Source organism: Gorilla gorilla, chromosome 7 (assembly GCF_029281585.2).
Source record: "Gorilla gorilla gorilla isolate KB3781 chromosome 7, NHGRI_mGorGor1-v2.1_pri, whole genome shotgun sequence".
Taxonomy (NCBI): domain Eukaryota; kingdom Metazoa; phylum Chordata; class Mammalia; order Primates; family Hominidae; genus Gorilla; species Gorilla gorilla.
This window is the reverse complement of record NC_073231.2, coordinates 105,205,095-105,228,103: the sequence shown is the minus strand read 5'-3', so window position 1 is coordinate 105,228,103 and position 23,009 is coordinate 105,205,095. Positions and strand designations below refer to the sequence as shown.

At 35.2% G+C, this 23,009-nt stretch overlaps 1 protein-coding gene across 32 annotated transcripts in view; it reads right to left on the bottom strand.

Moving 5' to 3' along the window:
• VPS13B (vacuolar protein sorting 13 homolog B) overlaps positions 1–23,009 on the bottom strand; it is an 869,944-nt gene that overhangs the window by 477,775 nt on the left and 369,160 nt on the right. For 26 of the 32 annotated variants that reach the window (XR_008667630.2, XM_031013639.3, XM_055348088.2 and 23 more), the window contains exon 21: positions 17,630–17,777. Coding sequence is in view for 31 of the 32 variants with exons in the window: in XM_031013639.3 (XP_030869499.3) it covers positions 17,630–17,777 (148 nt within the window). In the remaining variant the exon portion in view is untranslated. The remainder of the gene's footprint in view (positions 1–17,629; positions 17,778–23,009) is intronic. The other 6 variants (XM_055348087.2, XM_055348082.2, XM_055348094.2 and 3 more) reach the window with 1 other exon arrangement.

The following is a 23,009-nucleotide window of genomic DNA, read 5'->3' as shown; positions in this document are numbered from 1 at the left end:
CTAGTATAAAGACACATGCACACGTATGTTTATTGCAACACTATTCACAATAGCAAAGACTTGGAACCAACCCAAACGCCCATCAATGATAGACTGGATTAAGAAAATGTGGCACATATACACCACGGATTACTATGCAGCCATAAAAAAGGATGAGTTTATGTCCTTTGCAGGGACATGATGAAGCTGGAAACCATCATTCTCAGCAAACTAACACAAGAACAGAAAACCAAACACCACATGATCTCACTTGTAAGTGGGAGTTGAACAACAAGAACACATGGACACTGGGAGGGGAACATCACACACTGGCCCCCATCGCGGGGTGGGAGGCTAGGGGAGGGATAACATTTTGAGAAATACCTAATGTAGATGACGGGTAGATGGGTGCAGCAAACCACCATGGCACGTGTATACCTATGTAACAAACATTCATGTTCTGCACATGTATCCCAGAACTTAAATTATAATAATAAATAAATAATTCTGGTAACACAGCAAGATTGAATTAATTCACTCAAATATTGGCAGGAAAGATTCCACAAAGGAGGTAACATGGAATTTGTTTGAGAAAGAATTCTTAAATCAAAGACAGAAGGACTAGCAGACAGAAAGAAGATGCACAAAGGCATAGATTCACAAAGTGCATTGTAAGTAGTTTAGTGTGAGTGAAGTATACCACACAAAAAATGCAACTGGTATACTAGAGGTAAGGCCAGAAAGACAAGATAAGGCCTACTTGTGCAGGGTCTTAAATATCTTGCAAAGAAACATGAAGTTCGTCCTGAAGGTACCAAGAGATAGTGAAAACTGTTAAGCAATTAAATGTAATAAAATTTGAGTTTTAGAAGTGAAAGTTCTTTTTATTTTTAACAAATTTTTAAATTTTTCAATAGCTTTAGGGATACAATTGGTTTTTGGTTACAGAGATAAATGGTAGAGTGGTGAAATCTGAAATTTTAGCGCACCTGTCACCCAAGTATTCCCCCATCCCACCTTTTTAGTCTCATGTCCATTATACCACTCTGTATGCCTTTGCATACCCATAGCTTAGCTCAAACTTATAAGTGAGAGTATATAGTATTTGGTTTTCCATTCCTGAGTTATGAAGTGAAAATTCTTATATTAACACAAAGGATATATAATTGGAAGAGGAAGAGAGTGAAAATAGAGACTAACTAGGAGTTGTTTTGCTAATACTCAAAACTCTTCTCATCTTATTTGATTCCTGATACAAGAATTGTAAGTTGAATCTATTATGACCCCAGTATGTAGTCCGGATGTTAACTTAAATAAATCCATTAAATATGTTTACTTGATCTGCATTTAATTGTTTTTCCTGTAAGTGGAGAGCGGAAAAAGAAAGTTATGATCCTTGGTTATTTTGTGGGGGTCTTTGCAATCCAAAGAAAAACCCCAGGCCTAAAAATTTGATTATTTTTTGATGATTTAATTTGACATATCTAATTACAAATATTTTAAAAATCCACTAAGTATACAATTGTATATATTTACTGAATGTATGATTTAAGTATCTTCAAACTTGTTTCAGGCTGGGCATGGTGGCTCATGCCTGTAATCCCAGAGGGATTAAAGACCACATCCCTCCAGCCCCAATCCTCACAGCCTTGCCACCTAATTCTGCGTTAGAAACCCCAGTACTAATTCCTTTATGCCATTTGTATTCTGTTTACATCAGCCATCAGGAAAAACCCAAAATTCTAACAAAACCCCTCATCACCCAGATTCTCATCACTAAACAGACCTGTGCAATCCCCACCTGACCTCATCTCTCACTCCACACACTGCAATCTCCTCCATTCTGCCATCTAGAACTCATGATATGTCATCAGCAAAATCTTTATCTTCCTAAAACTCTTTTCTGAATCTGAGGCCCTAAGGATCCTCAGAGTGGCTAAATGGAAGGTGGCTGATTCACTGCTTGGAGAAGAGCTATCATACTGTGGACTCAGTAATGGACTTTCCTAGAACTAGAAATGAATTCTGCTATGTTGAGTCACTCATATTTCTGTGGTAGTTTTTTAGAGCCATTGTTTAACACTGAACTATTAGAGGAATCTGAAAAAGTTGATCATTTCCACATCCTTAAAACACAGTCTTCACTTCTTTCTGAACACTACCATCTCTATGTTCCCATTCTACCTCAGTTGTAGCTCTTTCTCAGTTTTCTTGCTAATTCTTCATTCTCCAGACCACAAAATGCTGGCATGTCCAAGGGTTCAGTACTTGGGCCATTTCTCTTCTCTACAAACACTTTCTTCTTAGAGGATCTCAATGTCATGGCTTTAAGTATCCTCTATGAGGATTCTATTTCCAGGGAATTGTCTGGATCTATCCTGTAAGCTCCAGACTATTTATCCAACTGCGTACTGAACATCTCCATTTGGATAGTTAATAGGAATTTCAAATTTAACATAGCCAAAGCAAAACTCTTGAGTCTCTTTCTCAAAAGCCCCTATGCTCTTCACCTTATAGTCCTCCAAGTTTCAATAAATACCTAATCCACCTTTCTGGCTGCAAAAACAAACAAACAAACAAACAAAACCATGACCCTTCTCTGTTACACCATACATCCTGAAAATTACTATAATCTGATTGGCTCTATCTTAAAATAGATCCTGAATTTGACCTTGCATCCTCTAGTAATACTACCTGGCAAAGTTACCATGATTATAGATATACACTATGGCCAAGAGCCATATGGCACCCGGCTTATCTCCTTCTACACTTTTCTCCCTACAGTGCATTCTCAATATAGCATCAAGATTAATATTGGTAAAATAGCCAAAAAAGGTTATATCATGCCTCTACTCAAAACCCTTAAATGCCATCCCATCTTGCTCACTTTTATTAGTCAAAGTCATTACAATGATTTGTAAGTCCCTACAGGATCTGGCTTCCTCTTGTCTTTTTTTACTTCCTCTTACATCCCTCTTCCCAGTGCTCTCTCTGCACCAGCCATATTGTCCTCCTTGCTAGTCCATGAAGAGAAGAATTTTGGCAAGAATACAGGTTGAAGAACATAGCAGAAGGGAATCTCATCCTCATCGCCTTTCTCTCAATCCCGCATTTCCTCATGTCTTTAGAAGATCACAAAAAGATTTTTAAAATTTCAGCAGCACAGCAGGAATAAAGTCAAACAGATGCCAACTTGTGAATCTTATTACATTGCATTCTTACATTCTGTTGATGTGGCTTGGAAAACACTTGAAAATGAGATAAGTTAATGGGTGCAGCACACCAACATGGCACATGTATACATATGTAACAAACCTGCACGTTGTGCACATGTACCCTAGAACTTAAAGTATAATAAAAAAAATAAAAAAATAAACTAATTAATAGGCAAAAAAAAAGAAAAGAAAATGAGATAAAGGAAAATGCTGGCCTCTTCCAAGACTTATGAGCTATGGAAAAGTCGCTTAGTTCAATTCAATAAGTATAACTGAGTGCCTACTTGTGCTAGGTCACGGAGAAACAAAGAGACTGGGGTCACATCTCTGAGGGGCTCTCATAAGGAGAGAAATAGATGGATAGCAAAAAATTGTATCATAATGTAGAAAGTACAATAATTGTAGAAGCACTGATGACCTCTCACTTTATTCTAAACCACATATGTATGACTATGAAAAAGAAGCTATTATCATTCATGATCCTAAAAATGACTTGGGACTCTCTCAAAAGAAATAAACATAAATTTACATATACCTTTTTTAAAGGGTAAGAAAAAAAGTCAATTTTTAGTTTCAGAAATAACCTAAATCTGTACTTTCTTCTTTGTTTCCCTGGCTACCAATTTGTTGAAAATGTTCATCACTATAAAGATTTACTCACAGTTCTGAAAAGGGTCTTCCTCCTTCAGTTCCATCCTACAGACAATTCTCAGCTGTAGGATACTACTTAAGAATGAATCTCTGGTAGAAAGTCAAAGTTCTCTACATGGCTTTCAAAGCCCTGTATAAGTTGGTCTTGATTCTCTGAAACTCTGTTCAACTTTATTTTCCACTATTTCCACTAAAGACTCTTTACTCCAATCAGTGTCTTCTCTCTGATTTCATTTGTTCCCATCCAAATGAAAGCACCTTCATGATTGTTACAAACCCTATCTAACACCTATCCTAAGGTCTTCTCAATGAAAACTTTTCTAATTCCTAAAATCTATAGTAATGATTCCTTCCACTCAATTTTCCTCAGTTCTCTAAAGTCTACTATTTGTACGTTACTTTTCTCTCTCCAGATATAACCTAAAGTTCATCATAACAGAAGCCATGTCATACATTACCTGCAATTTCCCAACCCACTAGCACAGAGTGGAGAACACTGACTAGAGGTAAAATTTTATCTTAATATCCTGCATAGTACTTGGACCATTCTTATAATAATTCAACATTTTAAAATATATCTAAATTTCTGATGTAGCAGGAATACACTGGAAGATTATGCACACGAAGTGAAATTGTGCCATGAGCTGCTAACTCCTTCTGAATATTTGATAAATATCTGTGAGAAACCAGAACAGATATGAAAAGTTATAGGACATCAACTTAAATCAATTAAAGAACAGGGGTGTAAAAGATTAAGGAATGAGAGTTTTACATCTCTGAATGAAAATAACGAGAAACAAAAAGGTTAATTCATTCATGCAACAAGTATTTAATACATATTTGCTCAATACCAGAAATGGCTATTAGACTCTGGGAATACAAAAATGAACAAGTCACATATAGCCCTTGAGATATATTCTAGAGAAGGAGAGAATTAAAAAAAAAAAAACAAAACAAGAACAGGATACATGATAAGTGTTCTAAGGATAGAAAGGGGTGTTAAAGAATCCTTGGTGAGTGGTACAGACCTATTTTAGGGAATACAGAAGTTTTTTTATTGATCATCTAAACTAAGACCTGCAGTATGAAAAGTATACAGCAGCTGGGCATGGTGGCTCACGCCTGTAATCCAAGCACTTTGGGAGGCTGAGTTGGGTGGATTACAAGGTCAGGAGTTTGATACCAGCCTGGCCAATATGGTGAAACACCATCTCTACTAAAAATACAAAAATTAACTGGTGTTGGTGGTGGGTGCCTGTAGTCCCAGCTACTCAGGAGGCCGAGGCAGGAGAATCGCTTGAAACTGGGAGGTGGGAAGTTGCAGTGAGCCAAGATCACGCCACTACACTCCAGCCTGGGCGACAGAGCAAGACTCCATCTCAAGAAAAAAAAAAAAAAGAAAAAAAGGATGAAGTATATAAGAAAATGAAACAGGATCCATGTAAGGAAAAATGACAAAGATGCCATGGGAGAACCTAATGGAGGTTAGATAAGATTCAACTGTGTAGAGCATGGTAAGAAGTCTGGGTTATATCTTAAGTGCAATAGGAAGCAACTACTGTGATTAAGCAGGGAGAGACATGATCTAATTTAGTTTTTTAATAAGATGACTCTTGCTGCCATGTGGACAATGAATTGAGGTAACTGAGATCAGAGGATAATATAATACCAAATGGCACCAGTAAGACTAGTTAGCATATGCTTACATTACTCCGTACAAAAAATGATGTGGCTCCATTTGTTGTGGCATATGAACAGACAAAAAGATTCAAGATACAACTTGGAAGTGGAATGGACAGGAAAGGGAGACACTAAGGATGAATCCTAGGTCTCAGCCTTGAGCATCATGGTGAATGAAGGTTGGGAGAAAGGTACACAGTTGTATAAATTTAGGAAGGCAGATGAAACAAGACATGTTAGGCTTGAGCACCCCATAAAATACCTAAGCAGAGATGTGTAGGCAGTTGGATATGAGGCACCTTTAAAAAAGAGAAAAAAAAAAATAAGACTGGTATAACAAAGCAGGTCAGTTAGACAAGTCTAAAAAAGAAGGCAGATCATCAGTGTGAAATAAATTTCATTATGTAGGCATCTGTACTGATACACTGAGATTTAAGGCAACTTGTCGATGATTAAGATCCAAAGGAAAAAAGAAAGAATAAAATTTTACCACAAGGCTAGAAACTATTAGTCAAAATAAGCTTCACCATGCTTGAAGTCTACAGCTTTCCCTTTAAAATTCAAACATCAAAAATATGATCTTCACCTTCTGAATTGTGTTTTATCATTTTAAAGAACTTTCACATATCTTACTTTACTTGAGGTATTGCTGGGTAAACTTATCATCATTTTATAAATGAAGAAAACAAGACCGTGTGATGTTAGCTTAACATGGGGTAGGGTAAGATAAAAACTTAGGTGTTTTGGTCCCTAAGCTACTGGTTTATATACTATACCTTCCTAATTCTTGATTTATATTTTACACTCATCATTATTTTTGGCAACTGTATTTGGCAATATAAATTTAAATAACTTGAAGAGAAAGTGACCTTTATGTAGTACTATTTTTAAAATTTCTACAAGCTAGACAATATTCAAAGCTTTAAGAAACTTGCCACAGAACTGCAATAATGCATGAGACTTTTCATCAAAATAAAAACTGCATTTAATACTATCACTCTTGAAAGCCCCTTGAGAAATAATAGCTTTTGGATTCTGCAAGTCAGCGTGACATGGCATACAAAATTGCATCTCATGCTGAGCCAACCAGGAAAATGTATGTCATCACTATGTGACATTCAGAATTTCATCTGGAAACTATAATCTTGTTCTGACTACTAAAAGGGGGTGAAAAGACTGTAAAAAAAAATTGGTTGAATTTTTGCTGAATTCTTGCCAGTCTGTGTAAAAACTAGAATAACTTACACTTATTTCCAAAGAACTCTGTATTTGAAAAACGTTCACTTATTAACATTGCAATGTGTTCTCAAAGAACTTTAAAATTAAGTGACATTACAGTTCAAATCACATATTATGATAATTCAAATTAATGGCTCCTTGGGAAAAAATCTTTGTAATGAAACAGATGAAGTTGAAAAATTAATAAGTTGTGCTAAGCAAAACTGTATTGTTCAAAACTGCACACAACAAAAACATATCGTAATTCCTTTCCTTCAGTTGAATAAACCCTGTGTTTAAAAAAACTAAAACAAAGCCTGTTGTAAAGTCTGCAATCTGTCTTATGCATCTCATGTCTTTTCCTTCTAGATTTTTCCCCCTGTTCCCTAGTTCATGTGACTAATACCTTCATAATCAATTTACCATCTTCCTATCAAAACAGTAATGTGCTTTAAACCTGCTGTGACTAATTGTAAAATAAAAAATTAGTATGTACAAACTGGAATAGCTGGAGTTAACCTCATGAGCCATGTTTCTACTATTCTTGCATTTTTTCTGGCATTATATCTCATGCCCCAGAACACAGGGGTGAATACATGACCCAACCTGGGCTGCCACTGGGCCAATCATAGTACCTAACCTTCCTGACCATAGTGACTGTCCAAGAGGTCGGCACATGATTTAAGACAGTCAAGCAAAATCCTCTTCAATTACTTTTTTTTTTTTTTTTTTTTTTTTGAGACAGAGTCTTGCTCTGTCACCCAGGTTGGAGTGCAGTGACGCAATCTCGGCTCACTACAACCTCTGCCGCCTGGGTTCGAGCGATTCTCCTGCCTCAGCTTCCTGATTAGCTGGGACTACAGGCACGCATCACCACACCCAGTTAATTTTTGTGCTTTTAGTAGAGACAGGGTTTCACCATGTTGGCCAGGCTGGTCTCAAACTCTTGACCTCAGGTGATCTGCCCACCTTGGCCTCCCAAAGTGCTGGGATTACAGGTGTGAGCCACTGTGCCCAGCCATAGTTTATTAATATTTAATACAGTAGACTATCATTGGAGTCCTTCCTCATGTCAGAAGGCCACAGATAACACTATGTTAAGTATACAAAGGAACAGGAACACTCAACAACAAGAAAGAATTGCCAAGGGCTCTTCAATCCTTCATTTGTTTTCAGTTAATTGTGGCATATTACAATTTACCATGTACAGTTAATCAGTTAATAATAAAAATTTTATTATTTTAACTAAATTAATACTCATAACCTGTATACACACTTTAAAAATATTCCTGTAAAACACACTCAAAAATATGGATTAAAAACAAAACTAATTTATTTGAATAAAAAAGGCAATACTATCCCATTAAATTGAAATAACTCATTTTACAAGGAAGATGAAAATTTACTAGCCTTATGTCAGCAAACCTTTGCAAAATAGATGGGACTGAAAAATAAGTATCCTGAGTACAGTCAATGATGCCCTTTTCATCTCTTCAATATGATGTATCTCAGTGAGGCAGCTTTCCAATTATGTCAGCCATTAAAACCAACAATTGGAATAAACTTAATTAAAAATTAAACTTACAAGTTGTTATAACAAAGTATTAAACAAATATTTAAAAAGTAATACCATACAGGCCGGGTGCAATGGCTAACGCCTGTAATACAAGCACTTTGGGAGGCCGAGATGGATGGATCACTTGTGGTCAGGAGTTCGAGACCAGCCTGGCCAACATGGTGAAACCCTGTCTCTACTAAAAAACACAACAAGTAGCCACGTGTGGTGGTGGGAACCTGTAATCCCAGCTACTTGGGAGGCTGAGGCAGGAGGATTGCTTGAACTCGGGATGTGGAGGTTGTAGTGAGCTGAGATTGCGCACTGCACTCCAGCCTGGGTGACAGAGTGAGACTCCGCCACAAAACAAAAACAAAAACAAAAAAAAGTAATACCATGCAATATTATACCCACTGAAACATCACTGATGTATTAAAATTCTATCTGAATAGTACAATTTAAATAATAAAATTAAGATAACCTTACACGCTTTATTACATTAAATAGTGATACATATAGTTAATGTATAAATCAATAACTACTATGGATGCTTGCTCAAAAAATTACTGATAGGCATGCACTAAGAAAAACAATTGAAGACTACTATTTTAGGGTTAACTGTTTTTAAATAGTTTATGTTTTCTGTATTTGTTCTAATTTATTCCTTCTTAGTATTCAGTAATGCTTTTAACAAAATGCTAGCCTGCCTCAGCTGTGCTGAAGGAAACCAAGAAACCATGTTTTGGGGTGGGGATGGGGGTTCTTATTTCCCCCTCCCTCTTTTTGTTGTTTTGTTCCAAGTTTGGGCCAGCATATTCAAAAGGGGGACGGGAGTGAGGTAGTGCTAACAGTAATGGAAGTCAAATAACTCCAATAGGGTACAGAAGTAGAAGCAATTTTTCAACATAATTTACCTTCTAAAGATTTCTCTTCTGAGAAAATTTAATGAAGTCTATGCTCTACCTTCAAAGTAAAAATAGAAAGCAAAACTTGAACACATTAGAAGAAACCATACACAAATAAATCTGCTTTACAATCCTAGAAAAATAAAAAGTGAGCCAAAGATGTAAGGACCAAGAATTTTTTAAAAATTAAATATGGAATAATTGCTACTCTCTCAAGAAAAGGATCCAACAAGATAGGACATTATATGTATGTTAAATAAAGTGTAGTACATTTAAAAATAAAAATAAATAAACCCAGTCTGCTTAACAAACTGAACACTTTGTTGGAATTAATCATCAAATACCAATGATAAAATACTCCACAGGGCACACAAGGAGACATACTAAATAAAGTGTAATTACATCTCTTTATGAGCTAATGATTCACTTCAGGAGTTTTCATATGAACACTAGCAATGCAAGAAATTCAAATCTGTGGTAAATGTCAACTAAGTAATGCATTTGATAGATACGGCTATAAAAGATTGTCATGAGATGACCGAGGGATGCTTCATGTTTATGAAAATGATAGCCATCATCAGAGATAATTCATATTTATCATCTTCATAAACTATTACCTTCATAAAACACGACACATTAAAAAAACAGAGTTAAGGAAATTAAGTCTATGGCTATAATCATCTACAATATGGGTAACATATCAAATAATCATCTAGCATCTGTTGAAGTCCTTTAGAAAATTAATCTTAGAAATATTGTCTAATTATAAATTATGCTGATTACCTAGAATAGTGCAGAAACAACTTATGAAATAATTTTAACTTTGTATATCATTTTAAGCTCTGCAGACTGCTAATACTTTTTTCCCTTGAATTTTGATTTAGAAATAAAAATAATTTTTCTTACAATGTACGAAACAACTTAGTAAACATTTTCATTAAATTCTCTGACGACTTTCTGAATTATATTTTCAAGTTATTTTACTTTAGATGTACTTCATTAGATAGACTTTATTTTATTTTCAACCTTTTTCTGTTCCAAAGTAGTAAAATTTTTTAAAACCATCTTTTATCCCTGATAAAATAAATTGCATATTATATAATATATAGTGTCTACCTTCATGCTTTAATATTTTCAAATGACATTTGTAAAGAAAAAATAAAATTTTAGGGCCCTCTAACCATCTGAATGAACCCCTCTTCTCAGCCACGGCATTCCAAAGTTAACCTGAAAAACTGGTTCCCTGTATGAGAAATATAGGAGGCTTGTCATGAGAAAATTATACATTTTTTGATCTCTTAGATTCTCTAAAACAGTGCAAAAAAAAAAAAAATACTTGTCCCACATAAATACTTGTTTGTGGAAAGAAAAATAACTAAATGAATATATAATGATACATAGTCTTATCTTCTTACCTCTGTCTTAAAGAAGAAATGATTTTTCCTGATCGTTAAGTCTCACATCTGTGCATGGGTTTTATATCTTGCTTACTGTGATCTCACTGTATAAATTATCCTCAGCCTTTGTGGTATCTCCAATTTTGTCTCCTTGTCTCTTTACATCTCTATTGCTATACACATACCCCAAGTGACTATATAATCAAATTTCTTGAATGATTGGTGTACATAGGTTGTCCCTCCTTCTTCAATTCACATCCATTCCTTAACAACTAAAGGTCCTCTGGCCAACTGACCACAGACTAACAGCCTATTTTTCAGCCTCATTGTTCTTGATGATTCTACAGCATGTCATGCACCTTCTTCTTGAAACTCTTTGGAATTGTGTCACACATATACATGTAGCTTTGTTGCCTACTTCTCATAATGACGCTTCTGAACTCCCTCCATTGGCTCCTTCTCCTTACTCTACCATTAAAGAGTTCCTTTGAATGTAATTTTGCACTCTCTTCTCATCCTGCTCTGTATGGTCTCCTGAGAAATCTCAACCACTCTGTGGCTTCCACTATGATCCATATGTTGATGACTCCCAAGTCTATATCTCTTACTGTGAAATATCTAAGCAACACTAAAAACATTTTTTTAACCAGCTTTGTCTTGTGATGTGCATACTAAAAGGAAAATATTTTTATTCTCTATTTTTTTCCAAAATTCAGCTTTTGATTTTCCATTTTAAGTTACTATGGTGGAAGCAGCTAAATAATCTCTACTATCCACTCTCCGTTTCTTTCTTAGTTAGAACATACAAGTTGTAGCCAGGTACATGGCCTTAAAGATTACATACTACATTTGCAAGACCTCTTATGCAGTTAGACAGGACCATGTAACTAGCTTCTAGTCAAGAGTATATAAACAAAATGGGGTGTGCAACTTCTGGGTAGTGCTTAATGAGGCAAAAAGCACCTTTTTCTTTCACTGTACTCATTTATGCTCACTGAAATGCAGACTTGATTAACTGCTGAAGCCGCCATCATGAACCATGAGGAAAGCCTGGCAATGAAGGCCACTCAAAGTAGAATAAAAAGCTTCCTGATCTTGAAAGATCATAATAGCTTTAGGGTGTGTGCTTAAACTTTCTAATGAGAGACAAAATTGGATCTTGTTTAAAGCACTGTTATTTAGAGTAGTCTGATATTTTCAGCCAAACTTAAGCCTAAACAATATATTATTAAACTTCGGCATAAATTTAAAATATTACACCTTGAAATGAGGTCAGCAAAAAAATGTAATTAGAAATATTCTACTCAGGCCAGATGTGGTGGCTCACGCCTGTAATCCCAGCACTTTGGAACGCCGAGGCGGGCAGATCACGAGGTCAAGAGATCGAGACCATCCTGGCCAACACGGTGAAACCCCATCTCTACTAAAAATACAAAAATTAGCTGGGCATGTGGCACGTGCCCGTAGTCCCAGCCACTCAATAGGCTGAGGCAGGAGAATCGTTTGAACCCAGGAGGTGGAGGTTGCAGTGAGCGAAGATCACGCCGCTGCACTCCAGCCTGGTCAAGAGAGTGAGACTCCGTCTCAAAAAGTAAATAAATAAATAAAGAAGAAATATTCTACTCAATAACCAAAGATGATTCTCCAAAGACAGATTCTTTAAAAACAAATAACAATAATCTAAAGCCTTTTATTATCTGTAATATAAACAATGTACTTTTTAAGATTTCAAGATTTTTCATATTTACTTCTCTTGGAGACCTAGGCATAAAAGATAGATTTTCCATATGCCTGATAAAAATGGAAACATCTGAAGGATCATTTTTTTTTTCATTTTGGTAGAAGCCTTAGTATTCTGGAATATATTTAAGGATATATCAAGGCCAAAAAATATATACCAACAGTAGTGTTTCACTTTTGAGTCTCATCCAGGAACTTAACTGTGCATCAGTGAAGTGGCACTCAAATAAAGAAAGGTGGAACCATCAATGCCATTATGAAACACGATCATAAAAGGTGCTTCCCAGTAGTATCTATCTTGGTAACTCTGATGCAAAATCTTTCACTATCTTAGTGCCACGGGACAGGGCTGCAAATTTAGAGTAATTCCTTAGCAAAAAAAAACGCACTGAAGTTGGCTGGCTATATATTAGGTATTAGAGATGAAATAGTAGATGACAAAATTTGCACAGACCTGATTTGCAGGACCGCCAATGCTATGAAAGAAAGCAGGAAATATTCAGAGTGAAAGAAGGAAATAATCGCAAAGTGCCTATACTTTGGCAGTTTCAATTTTTAAAAAGTCTCATTAAATATATTTTTAACCTTGGATAAGTTGCTTGATCTCTTCCTATAGTCTGGCAATTTCAATTTTTAAAAAGTCTCAATAAATATCTTTTTAACTTTGGATAAGTTGCTTGACCTCTTTGTGACTCAATAGTCTTAATTATAAAATGAAAGGGTTACAGTATATCATTTATTTCTAAATGTATATATATGTATACATATAGATATAGGTACATAGATAATTCCAAATCATTTATCCACAGATGTCTACATGGCTCACTCCCTCGCCTGCTTCAAGTATCTGGTCAAATGTGAACTTTCAGTGAGCCCTACCCTCAGAACCATAATTAATTATCATCCCACGGTTCGATAAGGCTCTGTACATTTATTTTCCTTTATTCTCTTTGTGCTTCATTTTGGCATGTTTCCATCACTATGTCTTCAAGTTAATTAATTTCTTTTTCTTGCAATATCTACTACTCTACATCTAATTCCACTAAATTTTTTTATTTCAGATATTTTATTTTTCATCTGTAGAATTGAGTTTGGCTCTTTATATATTTTCAATTTCTCTCCTCAATGTGTCCAACTTCTTGTAAATACCTCAACATAGTTATGACACCTGTTTTAACATACCTGCTAATTCTATCATTGGTGTCATTTCTCAGCCTATTTCTATTGGCTAGTTTCTCTCCTGTTTGTAGTTCTCACTCCTTTGCACCTCTAGTAATTTTTTATTGAATGTTTGGCACTGTTATATTTAAGTTGTTGTATGTCTCCGTCTTATTGTATTCCTTTTAATGATGTTGGGCTACAATAGTATTGTATTCTTTTTAACAGTAACAGTTACTCACTATTTTGTTTCCTTCAGAGGCTAATTTACAAGCTTGTTTAAGGTGAGTCTAGGGTAGCCTTTACTCTATAGATAGTTTAGCCCCACTACAGAGGCCCAGCCCTTCTGGTCTCCACTGAATGTCCTAAATAACCAATGAGAATTATATATGATGGACAGTAGGAACTTCAATGCCTTCCACCCTGTGTAAGGGTGGGAGTCATTAAGATTATAGCTCCAAGGTTATTCTTTGCCAAACCCTGTGAGGTCTCATCGCCATGCATTCATGTCTTGCTATTCAGCAAACTCTCAAGAACTCTATTGTTGCTCCCAGGGGCTCTTTCTCTGCATAGCTTTCTCCATCTCTGGAATTTTATTCCATAATTTCTAGTCATCTCTGCCTCCCTAAACTTCAGTTCCTGTCTCTACAACTCAGAAAGACTGCTGAGCTCAGTTTGAGATGTCCTATTCTGCCCTGTATTCTGATACTTGCCTTGAGGCAGAAAGCTAGGGAAATCCTAGGACTCACCTTTGTTTCCTTTCTATGAGGAATCACACTCCTGCACTGCCTATTGTCCAATGTCCAGAAACTGGGGAATTTTCCCCATATATTTTATCCAGTTTGTTAGTTGTTTACAGCAGGAATATAAATCTAAACCCTGTTACTCTATCATGGCCAGAAGCTAAAGTTCTATATTTTGAATTTATAGTATTATCTACCAAATCTACATCATTATCACATGTCTTCATTTATTACTATCTTAGCAACAGTCAAGGTGTCTTAAATTTAAAAGGCTTCTATTATTTTAACTCTGTATTTATTATGTTGATGTGAGAAGTAATATATAAACGTGTAAGATAAAATGGTTTATATCTCTTCAGTATCATTTATGGAGTATTCTGCTTGTTAAGTTTTCATCTCCATCACAGATGTTTTCATCAAGAATTCCAAATTAAGGTTTATAACATTTCAAAACCTAGGGTAAACAAATGGCATAGCTTTTAGGGGTTTCATTGTTTTGAAGGATATACAGATTCTCTGGAAGATTATTTAGAATTCTGTGATAATAGATTATCTTCATGTGGAACAGCAAGTTTTTATTCTGGCTCAGTCTGCCCTACATGACTATATCATTGAAATAGTGGCATTCTGCTGTTAACACATTCCGAGCCATCAAGCACAGGTGCCCCTGTAGCCAGCCACTTAACATTGGCTGAGTTTGGAAGAGGAAAAGGTCTGCTTCTAACTGAATAATTAAAAAGCAAAATCAAACCCAGTGCAGGATCAGCAGGTCTTTGTATTCATGTGTCAAAACCACTATATATAACTTGTTGGGGATGAACTTAAAATCAACATTGGACCATAGGCTGTCATGATATAAATTTAAAAAATAATTTTAATAAGAACTCAGAAATAAAATGAACATTAACATTTCTCCACTGTAACATGTAGTTAAAAAATAAAATGTGTATTTTACAACAATGTGATTATACCTAATGCTACTGATTTATACCTAATGCTACTGAAAATGGCTAAGATGGTTAAAAAACAAACAAAAACCAACAACCAAAAAAGGTAGACGGATGTGCAAAAGACTATGAATACCTTAACAAACTCATTATAATTTATGATGCAATATAAATAATAATTAAAACAGTGACTGATAACTACATTTAGATGTATGTACACACTCTAAGAAATCATAAAATATATTTTTATTCTAAAAAAGAAGACTGTATCCTTTAATTAAAAATAAAACAAAGTGTTAAAACATAATTCTAGGTAAAGAAAATGTTTAGGACAGAGTATTATCAAGAAGAGTACCACTGCCAAGTTCCCCAGAGAATTAAAAATAGTGGGCACCCAAGGGGGAAGAAATAGAATTCATAAACAATAAATGTTATACTCAAGGCCTTTTACCTTTGGTGACTGCTCACAGTCACCAAACAAGGCAATCACAAGCATTAGTTGGATGCCTATTAATTTTTATGCAAGCTTGAGTAAGAATATACATTTGGTGAAATAATAATGTCCTTATCTATAAGAAGAATATCTATAGGATATCTGATGGTTCTAAAGGTGGGGGAACACCAAAGACATAAAATGCAATTATCCTTAATTCTAAAGAAAAGAACCATAGTTCATATTAATAATTTAAAATTAAAAAATGTGTTGTTTATGTTGTCATATTTTATAAAGTAATTAATGATGAGAAATTATGTTTTCAGCTTTTATTTTCCCTCACTAACAATTATTAATTTCTTATAAAAACATAAAGTATAATAAAGAAGGCAAAATAATTATCAGATCAACTGATATCATTTATGAATTGATATGTGATTGGTATAAGTTTACATATAAACTTTTCCATGCATATACAGATGCATTTCAAAATCTGTGATTGCATATTCTAAATAGTTCTATATCATCTATTTTCATTTACATTATAAGCATTTTCTGTCACCGTTAATTATCCTTAACCATTATTTTAAATATGTGGTTTATATGCATGTAAGGTAATTCTTACCTTTTTTTTTCACTAATGGACATTTATTTTCTTAACTAAAAGGTGGTGTTTATAAACCTTTATGTAAATTAACAGCTCAATTATAAACCTTTATGTAAAACCTAAATTCTAACTCTTAAACTTAACATGACATTTAAAGGAAAGCATATTTAATTTTATAATCAAAACTCAACACAAACTATATAATTTTTTTGTGATAACAAAATAAGGCACAGGCATTTTTGTCAATTGATCAAATCTCAACAAAGTAAAAGGCTTGTGGCTATGGACAGGTGGAAGTCTAATGATTCCACAAAATAAACGTAATTAATGTCATGTTTTAGGAAAAATCATAGAGCACAAAATAATAATACTTATGTATAAAATACCATAAACAAATTTATTTTAGCATTTTGGTTGTTAAATACGACTTAAATACTACAATAGCTAATTTGAATTTCCTTGCATATATGATTATATTTTAAATTCTTTAAGGGTAGGGATCTTCTTAATATTTCTGCCCTCAATTTCACTTAGAACAGAGTCTTGCCCATAACAGACTTGATAGATGGTTCTGATTTACTGAAACTATAAAATCTTTATCAATGTGGTTGGGAATATCTGCATTATAAGAAATAAAGCTAAATAAAAGATATAAAATTACCCAAAGAAAAGTAGCCAATCATCATAAAAATTAGAGGTTAAGAAGAAAAAACAAATCACAAAATAAAATCATAAAAATTCTTTTTTTAATTATATATTGACGAATTATATATGTAAAATTCTTTTTATTACACAAAAGGAAATAAATTATTTTATAGAAGGATAGTTATACTTTATATTTGCATAGAAGATCTAGCAGAGAGTATGAGAGAAAGGGGAGGAAAGATGATTAAGGTATACTGTCGTTTTCAAGAATTCACTTAAAGAAGGAACATACTATTGAGAGATAATTCTCTATGGGTCTTTTAAGTGGAGGTAGTGATTGTCATTGTTCCCTACTGTGTTTTTAAGGATATTTGCATAGCGAACAGTCTCAGAAGATAGAAATACGATCCTGCTTCTGTGCAAAGGGCAAGTGTGCTCACATCCTTGCAAAGGAGACACAGCGCCTCCCTCTGGAGAATAGGGCAGGCATGCTTTCTATCCATTATAAAAGGTTCAAGTTCCCTAAATTCAGAATTCTTGGCCCTCTTTATGCCACCTTATGGAAACTGGGCTCAGGGCACTAACACAAAAAAATGCTAACACTGTGATCATTGCTAATGTTGTGGATAATAAAGTTCTTTGTCTCCACTCAACGAGTCTCATGTCTTTGGCCAGCATCCATGAAACTGTGGATGCTAACTTGCTAGCTTAGAAGTGGAGTAAAATCATATTCCCTTTACAGTACTTGACACATACCTGTTACCGTTTTTGTTTTTACAGGGCTGCTGGCATATTCAGAGGCCTGATATGATTGCTGCTTTGCCAAGGGTGCACTTCCAATAGACACCTCATCCTCTTTCCTTCTACAAACTGGCATAACAAGAGGAACAGCTACCACAGGCTGCTGGAAAGAGACAAAATGAAAAACTTTTTAGTTTTTAGTTTTTTACTATTTCTTAAGCAGCAAAAGTTAAACATGGCAATACTGAGGACAGTCCTTCACAAGTTGGGGCTGAGACTTCATTATTGTAAATCAATCAATCTCTCCCTCCCTCATCTGTCCCCACACCCCCACTTTTTTTTTTCTCTCTCTCACACACACAGACACACACACATATGCACACACAGAGCAATGCTTATCCACTTAAATTTTAAATTAAAATTCTGAGTGAAAACCAAAGAGCCTGTAAGTACCCAGAAAATGTAAGTTTTAGTAAGAAGTATTAAAATAATATGGAAAGAGCAAGTTAAAATTAAAATTCACTTTGAAAATTATGTTTTCAAAAAATGGAAAAGTATCCTTATAAAGTTATCCTTATAAAATGGATCCTTATAAAAAAATCCTTATGTTTTTAGAAACATACTTTTACAAACTGATTATGTACATGTTAATATGGATAGTCCAACTTTTTTGAAGAATACTGAAAATCTCTATATTTTGTCTGACAAAAGATATCCATAGCATATTCAGAAAGCACAGAAAAATAACTAGTTAGAGAAAGCTGGAAAATATTATGATCCTCTACTGAATGCATGAGGGCTGAGCTGGACAATAAAGCAGCTGTTTCATCTTTATTCACTGAAATAAAGTCTGATGTTACTGCTGATGATGCCCAATACAATTTTGTCATATTATTGGCAAAAAAAGTTTTAAGTTTGCCATAGGATCAAAGATCAGTGCTGAAGTGGGTGGAAAACAATCATCAAACGTTGGGTTTTAGCCACAGTTTGAGAAGGAAATTTTAGCTTTGGAAACAACAGATGATAACTGTAACACAGCTGTATCAGATGGTGAATCTGGCGGCGGTTGGTCAGGCTGCAGTGTAGTCTAAGGTTATCTTCAGTACCACAACCAAAGTTTTATAGATCCAACCTTAAGCCTCACCCAACTTAAAATACTCAATATAATGTACATTATAAAAAAGTATTTCAATGAAAACATGTTTATTATATAACTATGTAATAAAATCAATCATGTTCTGAAACATGGAAAAGGGCATATTATTTTACAAGTTGCTAGTCACACTGAGTAAAAAAAAGGAAAAGAAATTAGAGCCTGGGCGCGGTGGCTCATGCCTGTAATCCCAGCACTTGGGAGGCTGAGGCGGACGGATCACGAGGTCAGGAGATTGAGACCATCCTGGCTAACACGGTGAAACCCCGTCTCTACTAAAAATACAAAAACAAAAAATCAGCCAGGCATGGTGGCGGGTGCCTGTAGTCCCAGCTACTCGGGAGGCTGAGGCAGGAGAATGGCGTGAACCCAGGAGGCAGAGCTTGCAGTGAGCCGAGATCGTGCCACTGCACTACAGCCTGGGCAACAGAGTGAGACTCCATCTCAAAAAAAAAAAAAAATTTGAAAATGAGAAAAGATTAAATAAATTATCAAAAGCATCATAACATAGAGTGCCTGCTTTTATATTTGGTATTTAGTCAAACTGATAATACACAAATCTAAATTGGAAACCATTTTTAAGACCTAGATGAGATATGCTCCTTATACTGTTAAGTTTTGATGCATTTAAATTTCCTCATCTAAAAAATAAGGAGGGGGGGTGGACTGGAAAACCGCTTATGCTCTAATATTTAGTGACTCCATAATCCTTTGAATTTTTGTCCATTTATATTCCTGGAATACAATCTAAACTCTAAAAAGGTACAACCAAGTTCAGGATTAAAATTAATATACACTTGGCCCTTGAATAATATAAGTTTGAACCACATAAGTTCACTTACATGTGGATTTTCTTCCACCTCTGCCACTTCTGAGACAAGACGAACCCCTCGTCTTCCTCCTCCTCAGTCTACTATTCAACATGAAGACCTTCAAGAATGATCTACTTTCGTCCTATATAGTATTTTGTCTTCCTTATGGTTTTCTTAATAACATTTTCTTTTCTCTACTTTATTGTAAGAATACCATATATAACACATACAATATATAAAATATGTGTTAATTAACTATTTATGTTATCATTAAGGTCTCTGATCATCAGTAGGCTATTAGTTAAGTTTGGGGGGACTCAAAAGGTATACACGGGTTTTTGACCAAGCAGGGAGTTGGTGTCCCTAGCCCTCGCATTGTTTCTAGGGTCAACTATATAATAAGTAACTAGAGAAAATTTATGTGCTATACAGTGTAAATTCAAGCACAATAGCTGAAAGATGCAACTAATGAAAGCACAAAGTTTTATAAATCCATATAAAATTTTATAGATCCAATAAATTTTCATGGTACTGGCAATACTAAACAACAAACAAAAAATACCTTTGGGCAGCTAAAGCTCTGAGCGTGTCTTTTTTTTTTCTTTTTGAGACAGAGTCTCACTCTGTCGCCCAGGCTGGAGTGCAGTGGTGCAATCTTGGTTCACTGCAACATCTGCCCTCCAGGTTCAAGCGATTCTCCTGCCTCAGCCTCCCTAGTAGCTGGGATTACAGGCACCTGCCACTGGGCCCAGCTAATGTTTGTATTTTTATTAGAGATAGGGTTTCACCATCTTGGCCAGGCTGATCTTTAACTCCTGACCTCATGATCCACCTGCCTCAGCTTCCCAAAGTGCTGGGATTATAGGCATGAGCCACTGCGCCCGGTCAACTCTGAGTGTATTTTCACACAGGCAAGAATTAAAAGGCCAAGGCCAAACAAAACCACTTTCTAACACAAGAGTAAGGCTCTTGTATGCCTTGTACACAGCTGTATACAAAATACCTATATTTGTTGAATGACTGCTAATAAAGATGCTGCATGTCAGGCATTAAGTGATACCAAATAAGGAGTAAGACCAGTGATTTCCTCCACTATTCTAGAAATATGGCTACCTTGGTCAAAAACATCAAAATAAGTAGTATTTATTTTTAACAACCTCCTATTACCCTGCTTATATTCTTTTTCGTGCTGGTACTGTAGCACTCCTCAAATTTCAGTTGCAATCTAGTCTCAGATCTGTTCTATCTTTAACCCAAAAATGTCCCATAATCCCAAAATACCTAAAGCTTTTCATAGCTGCATCCTATAAAACGTAACCATCTTTCACTAATTATTAATTTAACAAATTAAAAAAATACTAGAGGGTTACAAAGAATACAACATACCTATTATGACCAATAATTAATGGCTATTAACAGTTTATCATATTTGCTTTTTTAAAAAAAGTATTATAGATAAAACTAAAATCCCCTTTGAGTGCCAACCTACCGCCCTTTCCTCCAAGAGTCAACCATTACTATGATATTAGTACAAATCCTTCAACTTAATTTTTACACCTGCATTCACTTACAGACACACATTAAGGGCAGTTTTAGAAAAATATATATAAGTGCCCTCATATTGCATACATCATTGGGAAATTGCTTTTGCATCAACTATAATTTTTGAGACATCCATACTAAGGTCTATTGTATAATTTTTAATAAATGTTATATCATGTGAATATTTCATACTTTATCAACATTCTTACAAATTTTCATTTAGGTTTTCAAATTTTCGCATTATTGTAATGATTACACAACAGCAGTCTTACACAGTATTCCTTACTTTTATAAATTTCACTCTAAGAGCATACCTACATCAAGAAGTAGAAGTTTGGGGTTATAAGTTGGCTAATTTTCAATTTTATTAGATACTGACAAATTTATCAAATTTTCACTCACAACAATAGTAATCATTCTCTACATTTTCACCAATACTTGTATATCGGCATTTTTTTTCACCTAACAGATTTTAAAAGGATGAGTGGTCATGACTTAATAAATATTGAACCTGGGTATGGAAACATATGGCTCAACTATGCAATTCTCTCAATTTTCCATGGTGGGGTGGGGCGGGGGAACTTTCAAGAGTAAAATAGCAGATTAAGAACATTTTTTAAAGCATATTTTTAAGTATGCCAAACTGTAGTAAAATAACAATGCTATCAATTGCTGTTCAAAATGTAAACTGGGCTGGACATGGGGTTCATGCCTGTAATCTCAGCACTTCGGGAGGCTTAGGTGGGTAGATGACTTGAGCCTAGGAGTTTTAGACGAGCCGGGGCAATATAGTGAGACACCACCTCTACAGAAAAAATTGTTTTTTAATTAGCCAGGCATGGTGGTGGGTGCCTGTGGTCCCAGCTACTCAGGAGGTTTAGAAAACAGGATCACTTGAGCCCACGAAGTTAAGGCTGCAGTGACCTGTGATCACAGCACTGCACTTCAGCCTGGGCAACAGAGCAAGAACCTATGTGGAAAAAAAAGAAAAAGGAAAAAGAAAATGCAAAATGTATACCCATTTTGGAAGCAATTTGGTGATACAACAAAAGTCTTAAAATATGTTTCTAAAATGCAAAATACTTGCCTAGTGCTACTAATTACACATGTAAAAATATATTCCAAGTCAATAAAGATGAATGCAAAGATTTAGGTATGGAGACATATACTCCAACATTATTTGTAACTCTGAATGAGTGGGGTTATGGTATTTGTTAGTTTACCTTTTATTCTTATTATTTTTAGAGATGGGGTCTCGCCCTTTTGCCCAGGCTGGAGTACAGTGGTGTGATCATTGTTCACTGCAGCCTCCACCTCCCAGGCACAAACAATCCTCCTGCGTTAGCCTCCAGTGTAGCTGGGACTATAGGCCTGCACCACCACGCAGAGCTAATTTTTATTTTCTGTAAAGACAGAGTCTCGCTATGTTCCCCAGGCTGGTCTTGAACTCCTGGGCTCAAGCAATTCTCCCACCTTGCCTCCCAAAGTATTGGTATTGCAAGTAGTTTAGCTTCTAAATAAAGCCATTATTTCTGAATTCGAAAAATATACCTATAATTATGTGCCACATAACAATGTTTCAGTCAACAATGGATTGCATACACGATGGTGGTTCCATAAGATTATAATGGCATATTTTTACTATACCTTTTCTATGTTTAGATATACAATACTTACCTTTGTGCTACAATTGCCTAAGGTATTCAGTACAGTAATACTCTGTACAGGTTTGTACCCTAGGAGCAATAGGCTATACCAGAGATGGATTATAGCCCAGATGTCTAGCAGGCCATACCATCTAGGTTTGTATAAGTACACTCTATGATGTTTGCACAACAATAAAATTGCCTAATGATGCATTTCTCAGAATGTATCCCTGTCATTAAGG